We start from the raw sequence: 13,517 nt of genomic DNA, 5'->3' as shown, positions 1-13,517 counted from the left end.
ATATAACACATTGAAAGTGGAACTAGGCGATACATAGACTTGTATACGAATAAAACGCATTTTATTCTCGTCAACAGCGTCTGTATATCTCCGTGGTGACTGCAATATTTATGCACTGCCATATGGTGATGATGCATTGAAACTTTCCAACGTAGAGTCCAACGCCGATGCTGCGGCGTACGTATTCCAAGTACCATCCGTAAGTTGTCCAATTAAGTTCCAACGTCTTGTCAGATGTACCAAGTTGAGGTTCAGCAAAACGGGGAAGGCACGGTTGACGGTCATTACGTTAAAAACTACACGCTCATTCTGCGCTGGAACGTCCAGCATGTCTGGAAAGAATGCATCTGAGGCCTGATACCGTTCATTGGTTCAATGGTTGTGTACAAACTTTACCGTTACATGAGGAGTCAAGAAATATTTCACTGAAATTTTTTCTCAGTCCCAGAATCATGTCTTTCAGCATTTCTGCAGTAAATGACCTTTTTGTCGTGTTTGTTATTTTTGAGATGCTAGGCCTGTCCTGTATGAAAAAAAGTGGAAGCAGGATGCAACGTTCCGTTTTGTTTTTCATTTTCATAGAAACGTAGGACATTTGAGGTCAAGACTAGTCTAAAAAAATGAGTGGGGATACAATAAGTTGCCAGACTCTTAGGCTGAAGTGTGATTATGTTCAGTAACTCAGGACCAATAACCAGTGTTTTCCAAATTGAAAATAGTTTAGGCCTACAATGTAGGGCCTGTGGAGTTGCACTCTGTAGGCCCTGTAGTTTATAAGCCACGCTATCCACACATTCACAGTTTGTACTGACATGATTGACAATGACTAACCAAAACTGAGGCTAAATGTGCTTGTGGTATTTAACTCCAGCTGTAAACACTGATTGAGGGCATTTGGAAATTACTGAAAGCAACTTTTTCTCAAAAAGAAATCACAAAATCAATTTGAAATTATACTTTTTTAATGACAGATGCAAGTCTACTGAATCTGTTAGAGAAAAGAAGAATGTATAGATGATAAGATCTGCAGCCACCGTGACCGTGGGATGTGAAGTGGGAAGGGGGATGTAATCTTAATGTGGACACCATGAAACATCCTGCAGAGAACGTTGAACACTTCGAGTACAATCTCGGCAAAGCACCGGAACTTCGATGTGAGTATGGCACAGTGACCACGTCCTGCGACAAGTGTGAGAGCTGCCGGATACGCAACCGCCTGTCTCAGACACGGCAGTGGTTCCAGCGGGCCGGCGAACAGACCAGGAGGACATTCACACTGGGCCTGGTGCGACGTTTCCACAGCTTCAACCTCCTGCGCTACGCGGTGAACCTCTTGCACCCGCTCATCGGCAAAGACTTCACCTATGCCCGCTCTCGGATGCACCCGAGCGTCGTGGGCGATGGGGCAAGTACCGGACAGGACAGGGCGCTCTGGACGTCAAAAACGGAGCAGACGGTGACTGAGACCTGGCAGTGGTTCCAGCAGGCTAAATACTGGAGCAAAGCCAATTACCTGCTTGGGGTGCTACAGATGTGTAATGGAGAATTGTTGTACAGAATTGGAACTCTGGCCAGAACGATGCTTGCATCGGAAGAGAGGGCCAGTCAAGGAGTTTGCGATGAAGGTATAAGTCAGTGGTGTATAATAATTATCCCATATTCCCATAAGCCGTGACCCTCCATGGTTTAGCATTCATGGCTGAAGCCACACCCACTTACCCACACCACAGCCTACCCCCCTCTGGGGAAAGTTTCTTCTACAGGCAAGTGGAAACTGCTTTTGTGAAAATCCCTTTTGCTCCTAAAGTTTCCCCATTCATTATGGGCACAGTTGTTTTTCCAGAGTTGATGTAGGAACATCAGGCAAGATATGCAATCTTTCTTGCATTTAAACTACATGTAATGCATGTACATTAAAAAGGCGAAACTAAGAAACAACACACCCATTTGCTAGTTGTTGTCTAGAGAATTAAAATGGTGATTTTGGGGAGATGAATGTCTTACTAAGAAGGTTCAAGATAACACCATAAAAATTTTGATTGCAATTTTGGGACACCTGCTATCAAGTTCCAATGTACTACATGCAGTCTAAAAATCTACTGTTCTTTCACTTTTTGGCATATTGCAATCAATTAGCTACAATTTAGAGAAACAGTCCTGAAGTTTGACCAAATTGGACTCACATTTGCTTTAGTGTGCATTGTTGGTCAGTCGCAACAAGTCAGCGGAATCCCACATATTGATCCTTTTCCCTCAGTTTGTGCAGTGCCTTTGTGTGTCACTGTGCCTCAGGAAGATGTATTTACCCAGGTAAATACATAAGTTTACCTGGGTCAACACAAGAGAGTTCTTGGTCTACTGCACCCATCAAAGTAGTCAGTCAGTCCACCAGTGGGCGAAATACTTCAAATTTATTTAGGGATTAACGATGTTTGTTGGTGGATCAGCAAGTAATTGAGTCTTGTATGCTTGCTAATCCTCTGTGCATTAACAGAGAGGCTGGACATTTTCTTGATTTTGTCTTTATGTGTTTAATCAGGCATGTCAAGAAAATTTGTCTTCTGCAGTTCAAGATGTTGAGTAGCAGAAACTGGCTGTCCTTGGAAACTGTAAACAAAAGCCTCCTTATCAGAACATATGGCAAAAACCTAAACAGATATTTTCCTTAAAATGAAACATATGGATCATGCATTTAAATCTTTTGAAATTTGCATGGTATATTGTTCCACGCTGCTCAGTCCTGAATGCGTAGCCTGAAAAACCTGCATACTGTGGGGGGAAATTGTAACATTACGTCAGCCCTCCAAATGTAACTTGGGATCTTTAGAAGAGAACAGTCACAAGGACACAAAATCCCCCCTCAACTTTTTGTCTCAGAAATGTCATTAAATGCAATTTATATTTAAGAAAAAACCAAAACCAAATGCAGCATTTAAATAATTGAAACAAAAGTCAAAACAAGAAAAGAACCTGTTAAGAAACAATCTTTTTTTGGGGGGGGATTTTACAAGAAACCAGTTGCGTTTGTAAATGAAACAATATGAAGAACTGGTTTCACAAGAAGGTTAATTATCACCAAACTCTTCACATTTCCAAAATAATGAGCAAGATAAGCCCCTGGCATACTGACTGAACTTGCACAAGTATGACCATGTGCACCTGACTTAACTCATGTAAAATCTAATCTACACTGTGCATGTTGAAGCAGAGGGCGGAAGCAAGTCTAAATATAAATTTATATTAATTTTCAACATAAATTGGCTCTGCCACAAATGTAGTACAACAGCACCTGTGTTTGTTGATTGACAAGTTGTTTTCAAAATGCTCGTTCTAAATAGAGAGGTAACAATATGTGACCCACTTTGAGAAAATGAGTCTTAAGTCGTCAGAGCCACTTTGGAGTACAAAGTCCTTTTAATAGAATAACTGTGCACAGTGTAAAGCAATAGGAACCCACAGCATTTTTCACCATGGAGTATCCACTTCTATTAGGATGCCAAACTGAGTGATACATCAATAAAAAAAAACTCAATTTGCTATTTCCAATACAAATTAAAACTCAAAAAGTGGTTCTGGTGACTTAAGACTTATTTTCACAGAGTGGGTCACATATATCTGCACTCGACCGGACCGGAAAAAGTGCTCGTGTTAACCGAAATCTAGTGTGTCCAACGCTCGTATTAATGATTTTTGTCCTCACAGGAATGTACACACTTTGGTCAGGATTGGCGAAATATGCTCCCCTGAACCTGAATCTCATCTTATCTGAGCTCGTATTAACAAGAGTCTACTGTATTTAGAATTTTGCACCAAAAATTATTGAGAAAAATGCATAGTGGTACAGTATGAGAGTTAAATTTTAACATTCAGTCTTTGGTGTTCTCTTTCAGATTATGAAAAGGAATCTCTGGCTGACACTGTCTACTCCTACAGTTCCAACACCTACCCTCAAAATGACCTGCTGCGGACAGCTGGCCATGAATATTCATCATCCGTCTGCTGTCCATTTGACTCGTGTGAATATTTGGACTCCGCCCACATCCTTGTGGAGGACGGAGAGGAGGACTCTGAAGCAGCCGGCACAGTCAACTCCTTCGAAATGTCTTCCATTGACCCCACCCTCTGCGTCATGCCCACCTCCCGCTCCGCCCTGGGCGGGGTATGGCACCACCGGGACTTCATCCGAGACTTGCCCGTCCACTTGTCCAAGAGCATCCTGAGCTATCTGGACTACGGGGACCTAGTGAGCTGCATGGGTGTCAGCCGCCACTGGGCGCACATCGCCAAGGAGGTGGAGGAAGACTTGAGGATGAGACAGTTGCTATGGGAGGAAGTGATGTTGATGCAGGTAAAGGAAAAGAGTGTCTGGAGTCAAGATGCAAGAAGCTACTAACCACAGCGTACTTGCTGAGAAAAGTAAAGTCTTTATTAGCATTGTAACAGAAACAGATGCCTGGCTAAGTTGTTGTTTTTTCTTTCACTGTATTGCTGATTACATTTTGTTTAGAGATTCCAGGAAAGATTTTCAACAGTTTGTTATTATTGGGCAGTTAGAGTCCTCAAAACTCCCACCCTTGGAAGTGAGTGACGCCCCAGTAGTTAAAAGTAGAAAAAGCTCAAGGCTTAACATTAATCAATGCCAATTTTTACAGAAGTGATTAATATTCTTGCAAATTGAAGGGATCTTCTGCTCAAGGAGGCAATCCGGTATTTGCCAGCTACCGCACTGTTCCCGTTCCACGATTGATGGGCGACGGCCTCACCGTAGCTCCGTCTGACCTCCCTGCCATGGAGGTGGATTTTAAGTCGGAGATCAACATGAGCAGCTCCTACAGCGGCATTGTGACCGACAACGTGGAGATGGAAGAGAGGAACGTGTACTGTGGAGCGTATAATGTCATGGTGCTTTCAGATCAGTAAGAGATTGAATTACTTCAATTTTGAAGTTTTATCCCACTAAATATTAATGCAAACTAGTGTAATTAAAGTTGGTACGTTAATTCTCTGCTGGAGAATTTCACTTAGTTGATTTCTCTGTCTTGACAAAGTGCAGACTAGAACAAAACTATTCTTAAATAAGAAATGCACCTCCAACTGAAAGGATTAAGGAATTCCAAGAAATAATAATAAAGTGATAGAGTTAAAGCACACTCTGCCATTCAAAACATTGATCCTGGTGTTGCTATTGAAGTGACTAATACTGAGTGTAAGCAAGGCAAAAAGCGCCAATAACTTTTCTTACGGATATCCGTTGTTGACAGGTATTCCATTGGACCAAGGAAAATTGTACAAAATAACTTCAGCGGTGACTCTATAGAGGTAATATTGGTTTGTTGCAATAAATCATCAATTGTTCTATTGTGTTGTTTCTGATATATGTAGGGATGATTTCAACCGAGTGGTCTCCTACAACTACGGCCAGCTAGTGGCCATAGGATCTTTTGACCGTCATGTCAGATTCCTGGACGTGGCAACAGGCCATGATACCGGGCCAGTGATCACCGGCCATGCTGGATCTATCAAATGTCTGTACATTAATGATCGCGAGGGATATGTTCTCAGTGGAAGCTTTGACACCAGCATCAGGTAAGTATAATTTTCATAAAATTACTAAGCATAGAAATCTGCTAACCACCACGTCCACAAATGTTTCTTTTGTAGAAACAGGTTACCAGCCAAAACAAATCATATAATGTATGTGTAGCTTCTGACTGATTCCCTACTGAATTTTGCTTAGCATTTTTGTGATGAGCAGCGCAATGAAATAGGGAACTAGAGACACAATGTCAAAACTGCTGCTGAATTACATGTATAGTACGAGCTGGTTTCTGGCCAATGTGTCATGCAATATATATTTTATGTGACTGGATACCAGCCAGTTTTGCTTAGCACATGAAATTTGCTGAGCAATATCTATATCGCTTAGCTGGACAGTTAAATTTGGTGCTGAAGTTGCAGAAATTTTGAACCATGTCAGATTTATTGGTTTTCCCCTTTCTCCCCTCCAACTTCTTGGATTCTTGTCATTCTGACAGGTGTTGGGATGTGAAGACTGGCAAACCTCAAAGAATCTTCCACGGCCATCAGGATACCATCCTCTGCTTGGATATGTCCCACGACCGGAAAGACAGCCTCGTGGTGTCAGGCGGGAAGGATAACGTCGTCAAAGGTTACAGCAAAAGTTTCTTTGCCTTTCCAAACCTCAATGTGTTGGAACTAGTTACCTCGTCAAAAATTGATGCTGTTCAAACCAGTGCAATGCGGCTGGGTCGGAAACAACCAAGCTGAAATAGCGACAATTTTTTTTCAGCAGAAACCAGGTTTTGATAGAGCTATTGGTCTTTTTAATCATGTCAACAGGACCATCACAGTAACAAGTTAAACACAGATTAAATGTGAATGACACGCTTGTGTGCTCAGTGTACATCCATGTGCCGACTTAGGTCAGAGTCCATCACATAAGAGCACAGTGTACTTTCCTCTCTAGCTAAGTCACGAGATACTGTTATCAGGAAAAAAATGTCATCATGGATTTCTTTCAGTCTTTAAGGTTTAAGAATCTGGCATTCGGTAATTTACATTGCTGGCCCAGTTATGTACCAAGGCACAATATCCAGCAGGATGGCTTATTCATATTTACGCTTTTGTGTGCTACTTTCCTCTGCTGCAGTCTGGAATTTTAGCACGGGTAAATGTCTACGCACCTTCAAGCACATACACCAGGTGACAGCGGTGGCCATACATGGTGATAGGGTGGTGAGCGGATGTGAGGGGGGACGAGTCAAACTATGGAGTATCAAAGATGCTTGCCTCATCAAAGTAAGTGTGTCCACAAACAGTTATTTTAAATGCACGACAAAAGCAAAGTCTTATAGATCTCAGGAACAGAAAAGATTTTATGAGGAACAGAGTCTTTCGATTCTTGAACTGTACCGGCCCATGCTTGGGAAAACAAGGAGTGAATTTCTCGACAGAGCAGACTATAATGAGTATCAGTGCTTTTTGGTTTAACCAAAATGTAATACATTTTACATTTAATGTAATACATTTTAAATGACCTGCTTACATGCTTTTTTTGGAGGGGGGTTGGAAACAGTGCACTGCTAAAGAAAATGGAATGAAGATATCTATGTTGTTGCAATGAATACAATTTTGCATGGCTTTAGTATTTAACATGTTTTTCTGTGTTAAATATAATGAGAAATTTGATTGTTTAAATGCCATGAAGGACGTTTTTTGTGATGATAAACTGTGATGTACAATATTAAAATGAAGAGAGACAAGCCACAGCTGGTGATGGATGTTTTCTGTCCCATTTTCTCCCCTAGATGCTGTACCAGTCTCCCAAGAACACCAACCGCTTTGGCTTCATCAACCCCCATACCCACCAGGGGCCCATCACCAGCGTCCGGCTGGACAGGTGGCATGTGGTGTCGGGGAGTCGGGATGGTTACGCACTGGTCTGGAGTGCCCTCGGGGACCACAAACGATGCGTCACTGCACTCAGGCATCCCAAGTAAGAGCAGTTAAGGTCCTCCAGAGTCCATTTGCTGAAGCATTAGTTGCCTTGTACGAAACCCTTTGTTGGTGGAAGACTTTGCAAGAGTTTGTACGTTTGAAGACACTATGTACTTGTCTGTTGCATATTTTGGATACTTTTGATGGCCAGTTATTTACATTGCCAGTATGAGCTGTAGACATGTAGCATGCAGCTGTCGGCCAATAATGGTATATGACACTTAGATTAGGTCAATATTACCCCTGTTCATCATGCCCACAAGGTATTGTTTGATTGTTGCGGTAGAAAATGGTGGTGCTGGAGTCAAGACTGTCATTATAACACAATTCACAAAACCATGAACAAGACCATTCACAAGACCCGTCACAAGACCCGTCACAAGACCATGAACAAGACCATGAACAAGACCCGTCACAAGACCATGAACAAGACCATTCACAAGACCCGTCACAAGACCCGTCACAAGACCTGTCACAAGACCATTCACAAGACCCGTCACAAGACCCGTCACAAGACCTGTCACAAGACCATTCACAAGACCCGTCACAAGACCCGTCACAAGACCCGTCACAAGACCATTCACAAGACCCGTCACAAGACCCGTCACAAGACCCGTCACAAGACCCATCACAAGACCCATCATAAGACCCATCACAAGACCATTCACAAGACCCATCACAAGACCATTCACAAGACCCGTCACAAGACCCATCACAAGACCCATCACAAGACCATTCACAAGACCCGTCAAGTAACAGGATCTGCAATGATAAGAGATGCTTATGTTGCCCTCCATTTGAATAGCTTGGAATTTGAAGTCAGACTTGGGGTCTTGTATTGGTCCCATGATGGCACTGTGGGGACACGTGATGGTCCTTAGAGGTCTTGACTACAACACTGAAAAATGGTCCCGTTCTGATGTGAACAGAATCGTGTTATTGGTTTACTTGACCAGAGGAAAGACCCACAAAGGGAACAAAAGATGTTTCCTAGCTGCCCTCTGTGATGCATGGTCAGTGCTTACTGGTCAGTGCTGTCCCGATAACTATATGTGGTATATGTGGTTATAACTATATAATAATAGGAAACACAACATTCTCTCTCTCTGGTAGAGTGGAACCACATTAGTAAGAGGTCCTTTGGACTTTTGCAGGTTACCTTGTTTTGGACCTGCCAACATGCTGTACTCCTTCCTGAGGTCAGGCATCACCACACAGTAGACTTAACATTTAAATGAAGTGAAGGCTCATTTAAATACCTTTTAATCTATTGTGTGATAATGAATGCCTGACGTCAGGAAGGAGTCCGACAAGGTTAGCAGGTCTGTTGTTATAACAGGAACCTTGTATTATTAGAAATGAAACCAATGAAGAACAAAGGATTGGAACCTAAAAGTTCTGATTTTATAAGTAGAATTTTGTATTAACGGTGCTCTAATTAACGAGGTTGTACCTGTATATTGAGACACCACTGTGCGTTCAAATCTGAGGGTACGTTTCCCCCCAGGGAGGTGCTGTGCCTTGAGATGTCCTACCTGAGGGTCATCACCGGCTGTGAGGATGGCAAGCTACGGATCTGGAACATGCTGAGTGGGGACTGCCTACGCGTCATGAGAGGAAACAGCCGGTCCGACCCAATTGAGGATATCTACCCGTGTGGGGAAAGGTAAGCTGTTGGAGGCAAATCATATCTGTGCTCACGTTATTGCTCATGTACCCGTTGGTGATTAAGAGGGTCCGGGGGTCAGTCCAGGTTCCTCTCCCCTCCTCTGTTCCTTCATACACACCTCTCCTCCTGGGCCTCCTCAGTCGACAGCAGCATTAACTCATTTTTAACTTAAGAATTTAACTACATTTACCTACAAAAATTCTGCACTAGTAAACAGGTGGTCGTGGGTTCGAGTCCCCTCCGGAGTAAGCTTGTGAATATTTTTGCAAGCTCTCGAGCAAACACTGAGCATACAGTGCTATGAATATGCGTCAACGTGAGGGCAAAACCCGCTATTAATCCTACTTGATATTACCACAAAATCTGCAATGTTCCTCTTTTCCAACAATCTGAAATATGGCCCAATCGCCAACGACCACAATTTCTTCTGAGCTGTAGTCACTCTCGCCATATGTCTTTCTACCGGTATCTCTTGCTGTATCACAAATTTTGATGGTTTGATTAATTTCCCATGTGTAGATTAGTTCTGCATACTGTCAACAACCTGTTGGTTCTGTGCTTTGAGGAGGTTCAGTGGGACTACGAACAGGAAGAGAAGATTGAACTTCTGCGCTACAAGAACCACTATGGCGATGCCCCCCTCAGGAAGCACACCTATCCTTATGTCCGTGCCCAGCGCAGTGAGCGGGCAGGAGCCAGCAACCCCAAGATCATACACCACCTGCGGGGCACGTCCAAACCAGATACCTCGTCGCAGCTGGGGCACAGCGGCCGCACGCTGCACGACCGGAGCCTGCAGAGTGCCAAGATGATACAGAAGCAGTTCAAGGCGGTAGAGTTTGCCTCCAGTCTGAAGGGGAGTGTGTATCACAACGTCCAGGGTTCACAGCCTGACGGCCCCATCCCACCGGGGGCAAAGTCGGGCTCGGCCACCTACGCAAGATCCCGAGCTGGTTCCTCAAGACCACAAACAGCTACAACTCTGACCAGGCCATCCACAGCCTCAGTGCGATCAGCAACAGGTGCTCCTTCAAGAGCAACAACCCCTGCCTCTGTCAGCCATTCAGAGACAGTGAGACCCAAATCACAGCAGAACATCAGAGCCTGCTCCCCGACAGTTCTCTCTCGCCCTCCGACCGGCATCATGAAAGGGAAATCCAGACCAACGACTGCCTTCTCCACAAAAAGCGCAATCCTAAAGCGAGCCAAATTTGAGCTGCCAATGCGTGGGCACAGTGCCCCTGTCAGGAGGCAGAATGTTGGTGATGCCTTGTCTCTGTCTGAAGCCAAGGCCTTGATAAGATCCCAGGAGCGCACCAGGGATGTCCCAACACCTCGGGATAGGCTATTGCTGACCATCAATTGCATTGAGAGCTCAAAGAAAAACACAGAGCTGGTGAATAACACGACAGCAAACTGCTTGGAAATTGATTACAAACCCCGTGCAGAGAGCCCACCACCAAGCCAGTGCACGGTCAGAAGTCCTGAGATCAGACGGCAGAAAGGAAAGTCACAAGTAGGAGCTGTTAGTTCTCCAGAATCAACTGTGGTCACTCAATTTAGAACTGTTGAGTATGACAACAAGCCCCATATCAGCTTGCATCCTGAAGCGACGCTGTCTAGCATCCCAAAGCAAACGGTGATATGTAAACAGCCAACGAAACCCGTCCTCACCCGACCGAGCTCAGGCCGGGTCCCTTCAACAGAAAAGCCAAAGATCCTGAGAAGAAGCCAGAGTGCCAATGCCATCTTGACATCCGATAAGCCCAGCATCGTTCCATCAACCCAGACGGAGGCTGCCGTCCGTAAGAAGACCTTCCACGGCTGGACCACATCGCACACCGAACCGATCGTCCTCAGTCCCATGCTGATGCAGGGCCCAAGTGGCACGGCACCTAGCATGCAGTCGCCGCGGAAGCAACGCCACAGTGTGACGAAGGTCGTCATGGGACCGCCCGTGGAAGTCAAGGATCCGCTCAAGAGCCACAAGGAGTTCCAGATACGGACGCGGGAGCAGACAGAGGGGTATCTGAACTGGGTGACTGAGATCCAACATAGGTACACCAAGGAGAAGGCGACACAGGCCGAAGCACTTCAAAAGAAGCTATGGCTAGCAAAGGCCAAAGGTCAAACTCATCAGGACTTGACGAAGAAACCTAGAGTTTTTGCACCAGAGATAGGAGAATGAAGCAAGATGGTTTTTATTCCCTCCTCTACATTAGACAGCAAAATGTATGGTTAAAAAGACACAAGACTTTTTGTTGTTGAATTTGTGAATATGCTGTTCTGGTTTCTCTTAATCTCCTGTCAGATCCTTCTTTGTAAGTTTGGTCTTTGTTGTGTTGATTGAAAACATTGATTTTTTCACTTTGGCTGCAGTGGAAAAAGTTAGGTTCAGTGCATCTTGATGCACCTGTGACTGAAGCAAACACTCAAGACCCAAGTTGCACTTTGTGAAGAGCTGCTTTTCACTCCAGGACTGATTTTGACAACACACCTCACAGACTGCAGTTCTTCACAGGCAGATTTAGGTTTACAGAAATCGATCCCCTCTCTCCTCGTCAATTCTGAAAACTTCATATAAACATAGATCTGAAATGACAGCATCATGACTTCAACTTCACACCAAGAAAAGAATAAACTTGTCTTTTCAGTTGGCCATGATGACTGTAAATAGTCTGGTGTCTCACCTAGGGAGTAGGGAGGCTTTTTTTCAGTTTTGGCATGGGATTTTTCCCTGATAAACTTACTTTCAGTTACAAATTGCCTCCTTAACACTGTTTGATTGGATTTTTCACAGGCAGTGATACTTAAGTGGTCAGCTTGTTATATTTGTCTTAACAGACTTTTGTTGGAATATTTTTATTTTGCCGGAATATTCTTTGCTATTTTTTGATTATCAAAGTGTTTGACTGTCTGCTCTTGCATACCAAAGGTTTGATTGATGTTATTTAATTAACATGCTTAAGTGTGCACATAAAATCAAGGTGTGTATATATATATATTTATCTGCAAAGCTAAGCTGTTCTTGCCAAGTGTGATGTGTGTGGCTAATTATTTCTTTTCCAAAGAGTGCTTTTGCCTAAATTGTTGCGTAACAGTTTGATGCTGAATTGTTTTCAGAAGAGTGTGGTGAATGGTAAATGTGAAAAAAATGGGCATTCTTTTATTCAATTATTTTCTTCAAGTAGTAATAGATATTACCTTTGCGAGGTTTCTGTTGGTTTGCTTTTTAAGCATTTGGAACAAAAATCTATGTTTAAGTGTTGTGAATTGCACATTGCAGTTTATTCTTGCACATACCAAAAAGACATGTACATTTCTAAAGGATTATTTTTGTGCAGACAGCTGATTCATAAGGGCCCATTTTGAAGTTGCAACTTTAAAAGCTAGCTTACAGGTGAAGTAATTTATAATTTCTTGCGTGGCTGTCAGTTTATGTTGCAGTTTGTATTCAAACCTAAAAATAAAGAAAATAAAACCAAGGACTCCCAAGAAAATAATCTTGGAAAAAATGATTGCATGAAATGTAGAATTTGTGGAACTGTCAACAACAATGTGAGAATGTTTCATACTAGGAATATCTATAACTCACTGACACCACCTCTGGTGTTTTACAAATATTCCTTGACCACTTCATTTTTTGGAATCTGCCTGCTTTCCTCTGCATTCACCACAAATCAGATTTTTGAGTTAATCCACTGAATGTAGTTTCTGCAAATCATTAAAAAAAATTTTTTTCAATTCACTTGCCTTGACCTAGTCTTAACTTCGTAGTGTTATCATTGGCAATTTGCAAGCAAAATTTGGCCAAACTGCTTGGAAGACGCTTAATGAACTCTGGAATCTTTTTACTTGGGAGTAAGCAACAACATGAAGAAGCTGAGAAGCTAGATGATTAGTTGTCAGTTAAGAGGAAAGAAAGTAAATGTGACCTCCAAAAATGCTGTCACTTTTTATAATCTCAGGTTATCCAGACCTGCACAGTCGGTCACCCATTATATCAGCTTTTACTTTGTGGGCCAGACTGCTGGTACACAGCCAGTTCAGTCCGACTTGAAGTGCCCCATCACTGGTAGCAAAAAGACAGGTTGGTAGGACTCATTTCAACTGGGCGCCTGCACCCCGTACCTACCGAGGACATTCCAGCAAAAACTGTGTATGCCAAGCACATCTCACACCAAAACACACATAAACCCAAGTACATTTACCTTGCAAACCTAGCGTAGACATTCCTTTCTTTTCATGCAATTAAGAAAACTCAGTGGAAATACTTGTTTTTCTTGAACTGGGAACAGTGGTTTAATAGTTCCCATCAAAGGACATTTGC

General features: G+C 43.2%; 1 protein-coding gene across 1 annotated transcript; it reads left to right on the top strand.

The window, feature by feature from the left end:
• The first annotated feature begins 49 nt into the window (after positions 1-49).
• LOC110980373 (F-box and WD repeat domain containing protein 10B-like) lies at positions 50-12,935 on the top strand. The gene is made up of 10 exons (XM_022236995.2): positions 50-199; positions 972-1,625; positions 3,891-4,348; positions 4,681-4,916; positions 5,383-5,586; positions 6,036-6,169; positions 6,671-6,819; positions 7,329-7,516; positions 9,026-9,184; positions 9,707-12,935. Exons 2-10 carry the CDS (start codon positions 1,088-1,090, stop codon positions 11,373-11,375), a joined length of 3,735 nt encoding a protein of 1,244 aa, XP_022092687.2. The 5' UTR covers positions 50-199; positions 972-1,087; the 3' UTR covers positions 11,376-12,935.
• Positions 12,936-13,517: the final 582 nt, after the last annotated feature.

The sequence above is a fragment of the Acanthaster planci genome, linkage group LG07 (assembly GCF_054643075.1).
Source record: "Acanthaster planci isolate LZ-2023a linkage group LG07, COTS_SCS, whole genome shotgun sequence".
Lineage (NCBI taxonomy): Eukaryota > Metazoa > Echinodermata > Asteroidea > Valvatida > Acanthasteridae > Acanthaster > Acanthaster planci.
This window is presented reverse-complemented; position numbering and strand designations above follow the sequence as displayed.